The sequence below is a fragment of the Ochotona princeps genome, chromosome 7 (genome assembly GCF_030435755.1).
Source record: "Ochotona princeps isolate mOchPri1 chromosome 7, mOchPri1.hap1, whole genome shotgun sequence".
In the NCBI taxonomy this organism is placed as follows: Eukaryota; Metazoa; Chordata; class Mammalia; order Lagomorpha; family Ochotonidae; genus Ochotona; species Ochotona princeps.
The window spans coordinates 74537803-74554785 of NC_080838.1; the positions used below are offsets into that span (position 1 = coordinate 74537803).

Below are 16983 nucleotides of genomic sequence, written 5' to 3' on the forward strand. Positions count from 1 at the left end.
AGATTCATCATGATAGTTTTACTATTTTTTTCTTAAATTTTTAATTTTCAGTACATTAAATTTACCAACAAAAATATTCTAAACAATGTACATTTTTCTTTTTAAATAAAGTATAATAAAACACAAAAATCCCCAAATAGAACACTTTATATTTACAATTCAAAAATAAGTTATCAGAATATTAAATATTTGGAGAATTATGTATTTTAAAATGGCCTGGGACAATAGCTCAGTAGCTAAATCTTTGCCTTGCAAGCACTAGGATTCCATATGGGTGCCTGTTCATATCCCAGGTGCTTCCTGCTTCCCATCCAGCTCCATGCTTGTTGCCTGGGAAAGCAGTCGAGGATGGCCCAAAGCCTTGGGACCCAACCTCCGCGTGGGAGACCCGGAAGCAGCTCCTAGCTCTTAGCTTCAGATTGGCTCAGCTCTGACATTGCAGCCACTTTGGGAGTGAACCAGAGGATGGAAGATGTTTCTCTCTTTCCTTATCCTTGTAACTCTGCCTTTTGGAATAAAAATAAATAAATCTTAAAAATATTTATAAAGTTACATGCCATTTTGTAGAATTGACAAAAAATGGCTCTAAAATGAGAATTTTCCCTTTAGATACCATTTGTGCTTCACAACATTCATGCATATGCATATTCTGAAAAGCAATAAGCATGGACTTCAAATCTATCGCATCACAAGAAGCATCTTCAACTTCCATTTCTGCTCAGACTTCTCCCATCCACTGTGTATGTGTGTGTATCTCGGTTAAATCCTTACAGAAACACAAATCCTTAAGGACTTAATCCTTACAGATAAAACATGAGAGACTAGTTGCAGAAAAAGGACATTTACTCTCCAGGTTATACAGGATCTTCTCAAGGAACACATAGACAAAATGGAAACGTTATTAAGTTTTGAATTTGAATCTGTGATACCTCAAAGAACATGATGCTCAATAGTGTGTTGTCATGGACCGAAAGCGTTAGAACAGGCACCATGGAGACCACAGTAACAAGAAAAAAATGCCGCTAGAGTTATTGCTTACTGCAGTCTGCGATTACTCTGGGTTACCCTGGGAATGCGCTTCACAATGAATAATCCTTGGAATGGTTAACTGACAGAGGGTTATTGGTGAGGAGGTTGAGCTGTGTGACGAGATGACCCTGCAGTGCCTTCACAGCTTTTGCAGTGCCTGATCTATGGATTTGGCTTTATTGTTTAGCTGTACATCTGTAACATGGAAAGATTGATGCTAACGAGTTATGATAATTCTATGAGTGTATGGGGAGTTTTATTCACTGGCTGACATTAGTGCCGGGCGAAGGGTCGTGTTTTTATTAGTGTGGCTACTGCTACTGTTATCTCTCTTGTAATCACAAAAGAGTATTTTGAGAAAAAGCAGCAATTTGGCAACCATGGCATAATGATGAAGGAAGAGTATTATTTGAAATATAGTCAAGAAACTTTGTTTGAAGTCTGATTCTCTACTATGAAGTCAGACGTCTGCTTTGCACTCATCCCTAAGAGCAACCTGTTCCAGCGCTTGCATTTCTCACACTCTTTTTCTTCCTTCTCCTGTAACTTATTAAGAAAATAAAAAGTAAACTCTGATTTTAAAGTTGAGATGGCCAGATATCAAGGATATAAATATAAACACTGGAGATGAGTGAATGATTCTATAGCATGGATCATATTCACAAGAGAAAAACAGAAGTTAACGTCAGTACATTCAAATAGTATGGTATAAAATGCCATGGGAAGTGAGCACATTTGAGCATTGGCCTGGGTTGAGCTTTGGGAATAATACACTGTGGAAGTGCAGCTTTTACCATTATTTTCAGGATGAATTTCCCATTCTCTGAATAAAGATTATGCCCCTCAATATTGACATCAGAAACTATTTAATTTGAGACCTGGCAGGACACTTGCACACTGAACATTAAGGGCAGAGCGATGACTGCTTTTCCCACCTGATGGCATTAGCCAGTGCCTTTGCTGATTTACAGATTTTGAATTCTAAAAGAGGAGCATTGCATAGATAGGGATTGAACATCTGTGCAGTGAGTTGATTGGTTTTAATTCTCAGTGTACAATTTGGAGGAAACTTATTTAGAATGATTATGTGCTGTCTGTGTTCTGTGCCCTTCTTGTACTATATTTACATTCATGTCTGCAGATTTTCAGTTTTCTGATGTTCAAGTAGATTCTCCAAACATTCAGAGGGTATGTTTTAAACATATCTTTTATTTTTGAGGAAAAATTATAGTTGCCAAACATGTGTTACTGTTTAACTGTATCAGTCTAGCTTTGCCTTTTTTTTAAAAAGGGAACTTTATTGCTAAATTATCTGGACACTAATTCTCTAACAAGACTGAAGAATTTTTGTTTTTGTTTTAGTAATTGCTTGGTTTTGAAGGAGGAAACCTCTAATCACTCAGAGATTTATTCTACATACGATTGTCGTTTGTTTAAAAAACAGTGCATGTTCATTTTATACTTTCTCATTTTTATCAAGGAGGCTTTGTTACAAATGCTTGGTTGTCCATTGAGTCAATAAGGCAAGGCCAACGGTACAAAGAGAACGCCCTGCGTAACTATCATGGTCAGGATCCTGCAGCAGACCTTATCTGTCCTGTTGCAACAATCGCATTTGTCTGCACGTGTGCATCATTAAAAACAAACAAAACATAATGGGTGGATCTGAAATGTTTCTTAAACTGAAACGTATTCACTGTCTGCATCCTCTGACACTGCTTCTGTCTTTCTCTCCAGCTCTGTGTCTGTGTGTGTGTAGGCTCTTGCTTTACTTTACAACTTTGTCACTTTATATATGCACATATGCATTTACGTATATTAAATATGTTACGCACTGGATACTATTTTTAAAGGTTGTTTTAAGTGCTTTATAAATAAAGAAAAGGTTATATGTATATATTTATATTAGGCATCATTCAAAACATATGTCTTGACACACTTATGTAATCATTATCCCTGAAATTGTTATCTAACAGCATAATGAAAATAAGGGTATGCCTTAATAATCCTTCTGGGTCCAGTGTCCTATGTATTTCATGACACATGTCCTGTTGATTTGTGAATAAACGTATGTTGGGTTAATAAATGTGCATGAATGTGCAGCCTAAGTCCTGTTCCTCATTTGTAACTATCATATAATTCCTTAAGATTTCTCTCAATATTTGATGAGCTTTGAGTACAAACTGTGTACACGAGAAGTATTTAATATGTTTTTAATCGTCTTACTCTTCTATGCAATTATATTCTTAGAATGGTAGCCCTTGTAATTTCGTCTTTGATTGTCCATTCTATTTACCCAGCAAATCAAAATCTTAAGATCCTTTTCCTGTTTCTGTTATGGAAAAATCTGACTTACCCTGTACTAATTCACATCTGACGGAAATATGGCGAATATCTTGTTCATAGTGATTTTCTGTCATTCTCAATAATGCGTATTTGGACAAACACAGTAACTTTTGGAAAGTGAATTGTGTCTTGAATCCTGCAGCTCACAAGAAATGTGTATTTCCATTACTCTTCATTGTAGATACATATTATATTTACAGATATGCATATACACATATATATGTTTTATGTAATCCCAGTACATTTTAATTATACATTGAGAGCCTTTTTCAGAATTACTGAAACCATATTTTTAGTTACTGTTTCTCAGTTTTTTCTCAGTATTGATGTTTCTGAAATGTTAACTTTGAATTATACAGTGAATATACATAGGCATCCTGAGAGTTGAGACTCTTTATGGTTATAATATACTGAACTTCATTAAAAGTGCATTAGAAGAAAATAAACAGTTCGAATAATCAATCAAAATTGTCAGTATGATAGGTGTGGGCAAGTTTACAAAATGAAAAAAAGTTGTATTGAAGATGAATATTCGAGTATGAGTATAAAGACTGACTGAAATGTTTTCCTTCCATTGTTGAATTTGCAAAATCCTTTCAAGAAACAGATTCCCGCAGGCAGTGCCTCTTGTCTGGCGGTCCTTGCCTAACTGAAGGGAAACCACCTGATGTTTTCCGGATACATTCAAGTGATGTGTCTCCATCATGTGTAGGAACATTGCTCTACATTCTTTTTAAACATTTTGAATAAAAAGTATCGAGTTGGTACTTAGAAAACTTCTACTGTTTATCCAAACAATTATTTGTTAATTGTTATTATTAGAATGTAAAAATCCAGTAATGTATCTATTTATTCTTATCCATTTTATGTCTTTTCTAGTGTCTTGTGTTTTCTTTCTTCTTTTTTTTTTTAAAGATTTATTTATTTTTATTACAAAGTCAGATATACAAAGAGGAGGAGAGACAGAGAGGAAGATCTTCCATCTGATGATTCACTCCCCAAGTGACCACAACGGCCGGTGCTTTGCCGCTCCAAAGCCAGGAACCAGGAACCTCTTCCTGGTATCCCACGCGGTGCAGGGTCCCAAGGCTTTGGGCCATCCTTGACTGCTTTCCCAGGCCACAAGCAGGGAGCAGGATGGGAAGTGGAGCTGCCGGGGTTAGAACCGGCACCCATATGGGACCCCGGTGCATTCAAGGCAAGGACTTTAGCTGCTAGGCCATGGCGCTGGACCCAGTATCTTGTGTTTTCATCAGGGTAAATAAGTCTTAGTTTATCACCTTAACGAAATTTTGCCTTAGTCGCATTGTAGACAGAATATGTACACTTCACTTGGACGACAAATAGTGGTCAGTGTCTTCCATATATTGTCAGATTTTCAGATCCTATACTGTGATCCACAGCTCTCAGAATCAGTTTGTTTTTTGTAGATCTTGCTTGGAGTGCATGTTTAGTGTCCAGATTGTTTCATAAATGCAGGCCATTGTAAGGAGGCAATTAAAAATGACATCATTATTAATAATGTAGAATACCATACTTAAAGACTTTTAAAATGCTGTGTGCAATCCTATAGGGCATGCTAGGATTTGGTAATGGAAAGGACTTATTTCCCCAAAGAGCGAAGTTCAGGGAATCTGTGACCTGCGTATTGGCAACAAGACATATAGAGCCTTAACCAATGCAGTTTAAGGTGAGCAGTTTCAGCATGGGATTTGCAGGAGGAACTAGAGACACATGTAGAGAAAAACAGAGCAAGAGTTTGTAGTTTTGATGTGGAGCAAAACTACTTGGTAGCTACAGGGAGCCTGACAACTGGGATTAAGTGCGGATTGCTTTGTTTCTGCTTCAAAAGCGTTGAAGGTATTTGAAGAGTGTATTTAAGAGAGCACAGTGGATGTTCCTAGTTCATCTGCAGATATTTCTCTTTGAAATATAGAAGGACACACCATTTTAGCATGGATAAAAGTAGGGAGGATTGGTACAAGTGCCTTCAGATGTGGAGACTCAGTGGTAGGAAAATGAGAGGTTCCTCTGAAGTGCCACCTGCTGTCTCAACACTCAGTACGTCAGGCTGGTTGTAGCAAAGGGATGGAGATGGTGCGGAGTCTAAAGAAGAGATGTTACCAAAGAATTATGTTGATTCTGAGCAATGAAGTTAAATAATATAAAACTGTAGTTTTATAAGAGTTGTATGTTCCACTGGGATATCGAATCATGAATTGAAAGGCAATGGGTAATTAGTTTGTGATATTTTTTCTTGAACATTTTTGAATTGAATACTTTTCCTCTGTTTGAGTTTCTCTGCTTCTTACCTGAAATAATGGCATTAACCCTATTATCTCCTTCCAAACACATGTCACATTTGGAGCTCTGTATCTGAGAGAATCACTCTGCAGCCTTTAGATGTAACACCTTGGAATCCTGTGGAGGATGTCCCATTCATTCATGTGACCTATTTAGTGTTATCATAAAATTGATTTACTTTCACTTCTTTTCTTGATTTGTTTCTCCTAACTTGTAATTGGAAACCTTATTATGTGACTCATTCATTCTGGACCAGTACTGTAAAAACAAAAAATTAACTGTCCCTGTTCTTTCTCTTCTGCCTGTTATCATTGCTACTAAAGAATTATCCCTAAACACCATTCTGATCACATTGTTTCCCTGCTCAGATGTTTGGAACTACTGTAAATAAGTTTTAATTTTGTCAGTTGTGCTTAGTGATGCCAGCAGCAGGATCTGAACATAGACTGCCATTTATTTGCAAAATAGTGTCACAAATGCAGAAATTCCTAAACTTACAACTGTGTTCCATTTTGATAAACCCATTATAAATCAGTCATAAAAGTAGTTGAGTGCCCAGCGCCATGGCCTAGTGGCTAAAATCCTCACCTTGAACGCACCAGGTTCCCATATGGGCACCGGTTCTAACCCCGGCAGCGCCACTTCCCATCCAGCTCCCTGCTGGTGGTCTGGGAAAGCAGTCGAGGACGGCCCAAAGCCTTGGGACCCTGCACCGCGTGGGAGACCTGGAAGAGCTCCGAGATCCTGGCTTCGGATTGGCACAGAACCGGCCGTTGTGGTCACTTGGGGAGTGAATCATCGGATGGAAGATCTTCCTCTCTGTCTCTCCTCCTCTTTGTATATCTGACTTTGTAATGAAAATAAATCTTCTTTTTAAAAAAGTAGTTGAAAATGCACTTAAAACTGATTGCCTATGAGACGTAATAGCTGAACCTAGTCCATCTTAGCCATGCTCATGACGCTCACTTGCAGTAAACCTGTAACAGAACAGTCATCTAACTTCAAGCTGACTTTATGTATCCCAACCCTGCATGGAAACCCGGCTGGGAGCTATAGCTGCTGCCATTGCGCAGCATTGTGTAGGATAATTGTACAGATCAATAACCTAGCGAGATAATCAGAACACAAAGTTTGAAGTATGGTGTCTGCTGAATGCATGTTGCTTTTCACTGCCCAGTTGAAGCCGAACCTCATCACTTGAGCCACTATATGTCGCAGACCATCTCTACATACTTAAGAAAGTAAGGTTTTGTGAGCTGGTGACCTTTGCCTGGTATCCCTACTGTGTTTTCTACATCTTGTATATCCCCCTGGGAAGATTTTTCCATCTTAAGCATGCTGCTCAAGTTGAGTAATTTTCCTGTCTTTCTTGAATGTCAATAAAAACATCAGTTGCTATTGCATCTCAACTGAGTATCGTCACTGGCTGTTAAACCTGGCAATGAAGTTGCTTGTGAGTTGGATGTGAGGACCAGGGTTCCATCCCAATCCCAGTCTGACACTGGCATTTCTTTTCTTCCAGACCCCAGTATGTACTAGGTGTCCGTATGCACTCCCACCTAACTTTCTTTGTATTGGTAAAGTCATATTTGTATTTTAATGTGGTATCTTTATGATTCATATAGGGAAAGCCATGTATAATCTTTACTTTCGCAACCCAGTACCAAGCAGTTTGTCACCTGGCACACATTCTAAAAGCATTTGGTAGAACATCTGAACTTCTGGTCCATTTGATTGTTATTTCATATATATATATGATATATATATGTATATATATGAGCATATATATATAGTTTCTATTTTCAAAGCTTCCATATGCTTTGAAAAACAATGTTATATATGATATTATATAAAACCTTTAACAGACATTTATTAAGAGAAAAGTGGATTTGCTTCATGAGAGATAAATGAATTCCAGGGATGCATAATGTGTAGATTGACACATCCTGACTTTGAAAGCAAATAGAGTTTAAAGTGAGAATGGCTTTCCTAAAAGGATTAAAGAAGAAAAATTGGATTGTTCCTACATATGGTATTGGCTGCTACAGGAATCCTATTATGAGAAAAATTATATTTTAAATCTTTTCCTAATCATTTAACTACAAGAAAACCCTTAATGCTATCAAAAGGCTCTTCTTATCTTTCCCAGACCTTCCTGTTCTCTCTGAATGTGTAAGAGTATTAAGGCTTTAATATCACCATAATTAGGTCTGCAGAAAAGAGTTCCTTCTCATTTTTGCCAACTCCTGCTTGCTTGTGGTGATGGCAGAAAGCCTCGCACGGATGACAAAGCTCAGGATCATTTACAGCAGATGAAGATTAGCCCCAGCTCATTATGTCTATCAAAATTCCAACTGAAATACAAGTTCACCTTTCAGATGCAGCAAATGTGCGTTGATGTTTGAACCAAGACACCTGAGTAAATGTAGTGGATTTCTCAAGTAGAAAAAAATAGAATTGATTAACTTCATGAAAAACAAGCGCAAAAAATACTCCAAACATCAGTTAAGTGGTCTTCAGATGTTCGTAGTATGTGTGCAACTGGAATACTACCGTTTGACTTCATTATTGATTGAGAATACATTTGAATGACTAGGAAAGCTACCTGATCAAAAGATTTACTTCATGAAAACATTTTACCTAACTACTAATAAAATAATAGCTAAAATTTTGTTAAGCAATTTCACGTAGTTATTTACAAATTTCACACATGTCATCTGTTCATATATGTATTTTTTTAAAGCTTTATTCATTTTTATTGGAAAGCAGGATATACAGAGAGGAGGAGAGACAGAGAGGAAGATCTTCCATCTGATGAGTCACTCCCCAAGTGAGCCGCAATGGGCCGGTGCGCGCTGATCCAAAGTCTGGAACCAGGAACTTCTTCAGGTCTCCCACACGGGTGCAGGGTCCCAATGCATTGGGCCGTCCTCGACTGCTTTCCCAGGCCACAAGCAGGGAGCTGGATGGGAAGTGGCGCTGCCGTGGTTAGAACCGGCGCCCATATGGGATCCCGGTGCATTCAAGGCGGGGACTTTAGCCTTTAGGCCATGGCGCCCCTCATATATGTATTTTGCAGTGCTTTTTGAACACCCATTGCTGCCAAATACTGTGATGTGTATTGTGAATGTAAAACTAGTTAGACACAGTTTCTACTTTTTGTAGATCATTGTAATTTGAATAGAATAAATATTACAAATCTTGGAATAAAGACATTGAATTAGCATGAAAAGTTCTAAAATAGAGTTGAATGTAAAATAGATGCATAAAATCTGACTTCTTCCAAAATAAATAGAATGTAAATGATATATAGGCTGAGTTATACATCCTCCATAAGCTACCAGAAATTGTAAGAATTTAACACTGCAACAGAATTCTGATGATCTACCGTGTACTTGTCCGTTCCTGGAGTACATGGACCAATTTGCATTTATTCATCATTTCAGAAAGAAGAGTATAAAGGAACGTTGTATTTAAATATTTGCTTCACTTTTGAATACATATAAATATTTGCCTCTTGCAAATATAATTTCTTAAAAACTCCATTAGCATAAAATAAACGTTTATGCTTTCTGTAGTGTTCACTTTAAATATTTTACATGGACATTTGATTATCTGAATGAATAGCCTGCTATTTATGATCCAGAAGCCAATGACAATTTCTTGCAATTGATGCAAACATTTGTGTTTTCTGTGCTCTGTGTATACATTTCAAAATATTGCCATGATTCAAAAAAACAAACGCTGCATCTGTTCCTGGGAAAAGCTTAGTCTCTTATTTCTCTTGACAGTGTGCAGACCTGGGTTCTTCAAAGCCTCACCTCACAGCCAGAGCTGCAGCAAATGTCCACCTCACAGTTACACCCATGAGGAAGCATCAACCTCTTGTGTCTGTGAAAAGGATTATTTCAGGAGGGAGTCTGATCCACCCACAATGGCATGCACAAGTAAGGAAACCCACAATATTTGGTGACATTAACTTTCACCAGCTTGAAGAAACAGGATGTTGGAGCCTGTTAACAATCTAACGCTTTCCTCTGAAACAGGCCTAATGTAGACCTTCTCACTATAGTTTCACCAAGTTTCTCTCTCCTTGAGAAAGCATTGATAAACCTGTCTCTTTGTATTACCTGCTGTTGGAAGCCCCCATTGCCCCTAACTTTAATTTCAACATCAGAAACATAGGTGCAGATTTTATCCCTTTTACTTTGTGATGTATTTGACTGTTCATGACAGCCAGTGTGACATTGTTAAATTCACTTTCCTTTTCATGATTAATTTTTTTTTTCTAAAATCAGGTTTCTGGTCACATATATATGAAGTAAGTAGCACTTTCGCCCTTATTTTTCTAAGTTGTCATGGCTGATAAGAGGATTGTGTATGTAATTAGGTAGGAAATTTTCCACAAATAGGTAGATCTGGGACTGTAAACCCGATTCAAGGATCATGCAAACTATAATTTAGGCCTTTGAAAAAGCTGTCATGTTTATTATTAGTTGTGTATCCTTTGCTATTATTAAAAAACATTTTTTCTAATCATGCAAGCAGAGTGGATGAACTTTGAACACTTAATTTCAAACTTTGCAGTGCAGTGATTTGTCAGTGAGTTCAGGACTCCTTTGTATTAGTTACATGGGAATGTCATTGATTTACACATTTTCTTGATGACATCAATCCTGACATTTTTGCCAAAAGCAAAATAAAAAACACAGTTAAAAAAACCCCACAGAAATGAAAGACAATAGACGTGAATTTTTTTCTCACGTAATGGTTCCATTGCCTGCTTCATTTCGATATTGTAGGTCCCAGTAGCCTGAATTTGCTCGCAGAACAATTCAGGAAGATTTAGGGAATTTTAGTATTGATTTTGAGTATTAGACAATCATCATGGATTACTTTTAATAAAATCATCACACATTGAAATTGTTTCTGAATTTCATAGTGTCAGTTGAACTTTGAATATGTTCACAGTTTCCCATGTTGCTGTCATTATTTGCTTCACATTAGTGAAGATCATCCTGTTGGCTCTAGGCTGAGGATTTTGTATGATGAATGATTACCAAATGAGAAGAATTATTCTGTCGATGAATAGATGATGTTTTTGGAGAACATTTGAGTGGAAACGATATGAAGCATGAGTGGATATGATTTGTATTTAAATCGAAGTGTAAACAACTACTTAAGAGTGTAGTGAGATTCTGAAATAGAGGTGAGGCAGCGCGGTCCTGACCAAGAAATAACCTTAATGTTCATGATGCTGATGCTAGTAGGAGGCTCACTGAATTGGTGTTTGGAAGGCTGTGCCCCAGATAAAGAATTATATTTTTTATATAATATGATATATTATATAACACACTTCTTCCTTTATATGGTTATATGCATACAGTTGATTGAATATTATATGTTTGCATGGCATCTTAGCTTGAGGAAATGACATATAACTGCCTATGTACCTAGTTCCCAGTAATGTCTGGCTAGTTTCTTTTACCGCAGCTAAGATCATTTTGTACACAGATGGTGGTATACATGCTGTTTGGGCATTGGCTAACACCATTGGATTGCGCAGAACTGCAGTGACTGAAAGAATTAAAAGCTAATAGCTCATAGCTACATTCCATTCCTAACTTAAGTTTTGTGGCTTGTTTTTATTTTATTTTTTTTAACTTCGGGCAGGGCTCTACCACAAGATAGAGGAAAATAATGACCCCAAACAAAAATACAATTTTTTGTCACTAGTGTGGAACAGGTTAAGTTAGCAAAATATGTAACGAATCGTTTTTAAATATCAATTTTTTAGTCAGTGTCTTCCTTAAGTGTTCCAGTTGTTGACTTGCTTTCGTTGGCATAGACGTGAGCCTCCCTTTCATAGGTTTGTTAGGATTGGGCTTGGGGAAGAGGTTGTGCCTTGGTGGCAGGTGTGATCTGTAGAGTCCGCTCTTAGAATTTAGGTCAAAAACTCCTAGGCAGGCTTGACATCTTTGTAGATGTGTGAGTTCCACCAGTGTTTGTCAAAGAAAAACAATCTGCATGTATTTCTTAAAAATAAATAAATAAATATAAAGGAAAAGAAAAGTACGTCTTAGGATTCGAGGATAAGATCTTTCTGATACATTGCCAGAGAGAGAGAGAGAGAGAGAGAGAGTGTGTGTGTCTGTTTTTAGTTGTGTTTAGAGTACAACAGATTCCGCATATGATCCCGTAACGGCTGGGTCCATGTTCAGAGCAAGATCATAAACCTCACTTTGCTGTTCGCTCTTTGGAATTGAGCTTACAGGTTAAACTGCTTTGGATAGTGGAAAATATAGTTGCAAATATTTATTCACCCAGTAAGTGGTATTTTACAAACAAGCAAGAAAACAAACAAAAATGAAAACTCCGAGGGTGGTGTATCTGCATTGTAATTAAGCATATTAATCACAGCTTTACTTTAGGTCAAATCTGTTTTATAGAGTTTCACATTATTTAAGTGTGGGTTAGACATGGCCTCTTTTTTTTTTCTTGTTTTTTTTTTTTAATCTTGGTGTTCTTTGCTTGAACTTGAGCTTCATTTTGACTGAGAGGGGCTGTTAGCAGTAGAGTCAGAGAGAAGGATTAAATACTGCTCAGTTTTACAGACTTCCAGGAAAGGTGTTAAGTACAAGTGTATTTCAGTTGACCAAAAAAATATGGAAGTTTAACTTTTTTTTCGGCTGGACGTATTGGGGTAGCCATTACTTTTTTCTCAGAAATTAAGGGTGTAACTTTTTTTATTTTTCCTGAAATCCCATGTTGTCTAATTACACTGTAAGCTGGAGGTTTTAGTAAACAAGAATGCTTATATACTGATTTAAGAATTGTTTTGACATAAAAGTGATAATTCTGTGTTAAAGCATATGATGTGGCATGTAAGGCAAATTTATGGGGTTTACTCATGAGCGTAAAAGGTTGTTTTGGGAAGAAAGTTTCAGTCTCTTAGTTATGCAGTTCTTTCATTTACATGGCATTTCTATAGCTATGTATCCTTAAAGTACTGGTTAGCTTTCTTAAGTTTTGAACTTACTCCTTGGGAGTCATGATTATAAAATTTAAGTAGAAGTTAATGTGACTGTTTGTATTTAAAACAGACGCTATGTATTCCGATCAACTTAACGACCTTTGTTTTGTTTGGTTTCTGAACCATTCAACATCCACCATGCTCCATTTTGTTTCATCAAACCAATTTTTGTATCTTCACTTTGAGAATATCTGATCACAAAATATGAACATGTGACTGAAATTTCAACTTTATCTTAAATCAACTTTGGAGTTAGAAATTATGTGAATAACTTGAGATCTTAAGATGCTAACTGTTAGGATCAAAACCAAAATAATACACAATTAGAATATTGTTAACTCTGAGTAATCATTTAAGTAATTCTAAATGTGATTCTCATTGTGAAAATTGTAGTGAGTCAATCCCATCTCACTAGAATGAGACAGATTTTTACATTGATTCCCCATTACCACAGGACTGGAAAAGATGATGTGTCTGTTAAGTATTTTTTGAAGTTAGATCATTTACATGGGTAGTTATTTCAGATGTTATGAATCAGTAGTCTGTATAATTGTTTGATTGAAGTGCATGACTTTCTTTATTGTAGAAGATTGTTAGAAGCTGAACTTTGTTACCTGACCTGTGAAAATATGAACATTTTTGTCCTTTTCCAGTTGAAGTGTTCCTCATGGTTATTTTCAAATGAAATTTTAAATTTTTCACAAACGGCAGGCCCATACTATAGAAGAAAACAGTGAAGTAGAATACATTTGTCCCTTCAAGTTGTAATCTTGACCAACACATAGAGATATCTTGGCGTAGGAGCAAGGTCTGAAATTATCATTATTATTTACCAATAGGCAGCTTCTTTTGAGGTGAGCCAAGGCTGTTAGTTAATTCTGTGACTAGCTACGGAATTGGTTTCCAAAAGCTGCTCTGGAAATTTTGATTTCAGCTGGGCTCATTGGAATTTGCTTCTTGATTTTTACAGAGCAGTGTCAACAAGGATGTGATCGTGTGTCCTATATACCCCAGGGAGGCCCACTGACTAGTTAATGTTCAGCCATATAATTTTAACAGCCATTACTTGTGCACACAGTTTTGCCCCAGGAGTATTTTCATATACCATAAGCGAAACATTTGCCTCACCTGAACAAATGTTAGGACAGTACTAATCATCATTCCTACAGGGCTTACACCCTCCTCATGTCCCTAAAATCTATAGCCAGCTTTCTCCAAGGTAATTACAAATTATGACCTAAAAGAGTGATTGCTGATCTCTTTTGTTTCCTTCAGGCCAGGGATTAGTTTGATAAATGATACCTAATTCATATCATCTGAAAATATGTTTTTCTCACTTTACTTTCCAAACCAGGACCCCCCTCTGCCCCTCGGAATGCCATCTCAAATGTTAATGAGACTAGTGTCTTTCTGGAATGGATTCCGCCTGCTGACACTGGTGGAAGGAAAGATGTGTCCTATTATATTGCATGCAAGAAGTGCAACTCCCATGCAGGTGTGTGTGAGGAGTGTGGCCGTCATGTCAGGTACCTCCCCCAGCAAACCGGCCTGCAAAACACCTCTGTCATGATGGTGGATCTGCTTGCTCACACAAACTATACCTTTGAGATTGAGGCAGTGAACGGAGTATCCAACTTGAGCCCGGGAGCCCGGCAATATGTGTCTGTAAATGTAACCACAAATCAAGCAGGTAAGTGCCGTGCCCCACCACACCCAGTACCTTAGATTTAGCTCGTCTGTTGTTTCTGCAGCTGGGAACAAGGTTGACAGATGTGGGAGATGACGTCCCATCCAGTAAAGCTCAACATGTCATGCAGAGTACATCTCAAAATGCTTGATGAGTTAAACAGATAAAAGTTAAGATAGGCATACCCATAGACTGCCTTAAAAATGTTTCTGGATCAAGTACATTTGTAAGTAAATGCTTTATATCATATAGTTTTATAGAGTGCATGTTTATACTATATATCTACTTTCATTTTTGTTTTCTTACATTCAAGAATGTTGTCCGTTTAATTTGTTCATTTACCATGTGATCAGTGAGAATTCATTTGTTTGTTTATTTGATTGCTTGCTTGGCACCTCCACTAAATTTCTGTGCAGATTTTGATAGTTTTTTAAAATTATTTCTATTATTATTATAACAGAAATGCATGAAAATGATTTTCGTTTGGTAAGCTCATTCTACCAAATTTTAATGATGGTGTATTATTGTGTAACCACATTAACAAGACATCTGAGTTCCATGTATAAATCTCAGAGTTAGTGAGGAATAATTGTTTGAGAGTACAGAACATGGTGCGTGCTACTAATTCCTCAGCATTTCCTATCACATATTCAGTTGTCAAAAAGATTAACATAGAAGACTTACTTACTGGTAAAATGAAAGCCCAATGTAAAATAGAGTTGGACTTAAAAATTCAGCCAGCTGTATGGCAAGAAATCATTCCAAGTCCAAGAATTATTTATAACTTGTGTTTGTCCAGCAACAAGTGTCTGGGAGAAGACAGATATTAAGCTCAAAGATTTGTAACTGTCCCAACTGACTGGACCACAAATCATAGTCCTCATGAGCACCCACAGTCCATTTTAGTCTGGGGTAGCCTGCTTGCCATCAGGACGCACAAACATGTACGATGAGCTTGACTGATTCACGCAATGTTCGTGTAACCTTTTTGGTGATGTAAGGAGAGAATGTCAACTCTCAGCCAAAATAATTCCCGAAAACTTGTGGATGTCAGTTACATCAACGTTTGTCTCTTCCATGTAAGAAAATACGTAAAGTGGGGTTTATGATTTCCTGATTTGTAAGGTTGATGGAAATATTCTGGAGTAGCCCAAATGACGTGCAGTACCGGAGTAATTCACAAAGAGTTGCTCTGGGCCCTTTTCATCACCTGAGCAACAGTGAGTATGTGTCAACAGAACTTCTCTTTCCCCACAAACAAAAACAGTATGTACATAAATTCCAGTTTCCCCAATGCCTTCTTCAAATATTTCCTGATTTACTTCTCAAGCAAAGACGGGATTAATCAAAGTGCTAAATTAGAGTAGTTAAAATTACTTTTCCCCTCAGTATACACTCAGCTGCAGGACATGCTAAAATTTATCAGCTGTCACAGTTTCTAGATGGTATGCGTGTTCACTAAATGTGAAATATATAACTATACCACACAAATATGAAATTCATTAGAAATTTGTTTTTGTAATTATTTGAAAGGCAAAGCAGCTTACAGAGAGAGAGGGAGAGAGAGAAAGAGAGATTGTCTTTTCACTGGTTCACTCCTTCACTGGCCACAACAGCCAGTCTGGAACAGGCCAAAGCCAGGAGCCAGGAGGTCTGCTCTGCTCTGTCACCAGTGGCAGGGACTCAAACACTTGTACCATCCTCTTCCCCTTCCTGCGCACATTAACAGGCAATTGGGCTAAGAAGAGCTTTGACACAGTGCAGCCTCTGATGAGATGATGGTCTTGGAAACACTTGTTTTGCCTGCTGAACTACAATGCCTGGCCATAAACCTATGGTTTGAGATCTCGTATAGAACAGCTTTCAAACTTAGTTGGTCTCCATAGAATTCTCCCATTAACACATTTTAGATGGAAAGAAATTCTCTAGTTTACTTAATCTCACCCACTTTGAAAGATTGCTTTAATGAACTAGGTACAGGAAATGAATTTCCTTGTTTCATGAGGTGGTCAACAGATAAATATTTCTTCTAGTTGTCTTTGACTGTAGGCTCTTTGACATTGAAACTCTTAAATATCAGGAAGATGCACTTTATCTAGATGGTCAGGGCCTGGTTATCCTGCAAATATTTGTATTCACAGCCAACACTTCATTGACTTTTGCTTATTGCTTTTTTTCCCCAAGTGCTCATGGTACACAGTTTAAAGATTTTGCCAATCTAACCAAACGTCAAAATAAGATTTTTCACAGTGTCATCATTCAAGACCCATTAATTCAATTTCCACGAAAATCTTTATGCTCCAGTAATTCCCTGAAAGCTGTAAATTTCAGGCTACCAGAAGAGTCCACAAGTACCAGCCCTGTAGGAGTGAGCTGTAATAGTTCCTGGTCAGTGTGTGAATATTTCGTAAGCAGTCTGCACTTTACAGGGATTTTCCTATAAAATTTATGTTTCCATATATTTTTAACTTTAGTAACAAGTTCTTTTAAATATTTTTTGATAAATATTTTTAAGTAATTTATTTCAAATTTATAAATGTATTCAAAATCCTTGTGGGATTTTTCAATGCTGAGGTTTTTTTCA

General features: G+C 37.2%; 1 protein-coding gene across 3 annotated transcripts in view; it reads left to right on the plus strand.

Moving 5' to 3' along the window:
• Nucleotides 1–16983, plus strand: part of EPHA5 (EPH receptor A5) — a 336440-nt gene that overhangs the window by 163914 nt on the left and 155543 nt on the right. For all 3 annotated transcript variants that reach the window (XM_004590860.4, XM_004590861.4, XM_058667260.1), the window contains exons 4-5: nt 9471–9626; nt 14067–14402. In XM_004590860.4, coding sequence (XP_004590917.2) covers nt 9471–9626; nt 14067–14402 — 492 coding nt within the window. The remainder of the gene's footprint in view (nt 1–9470; nt 9627–14066; nt 14403–16983) is intronic.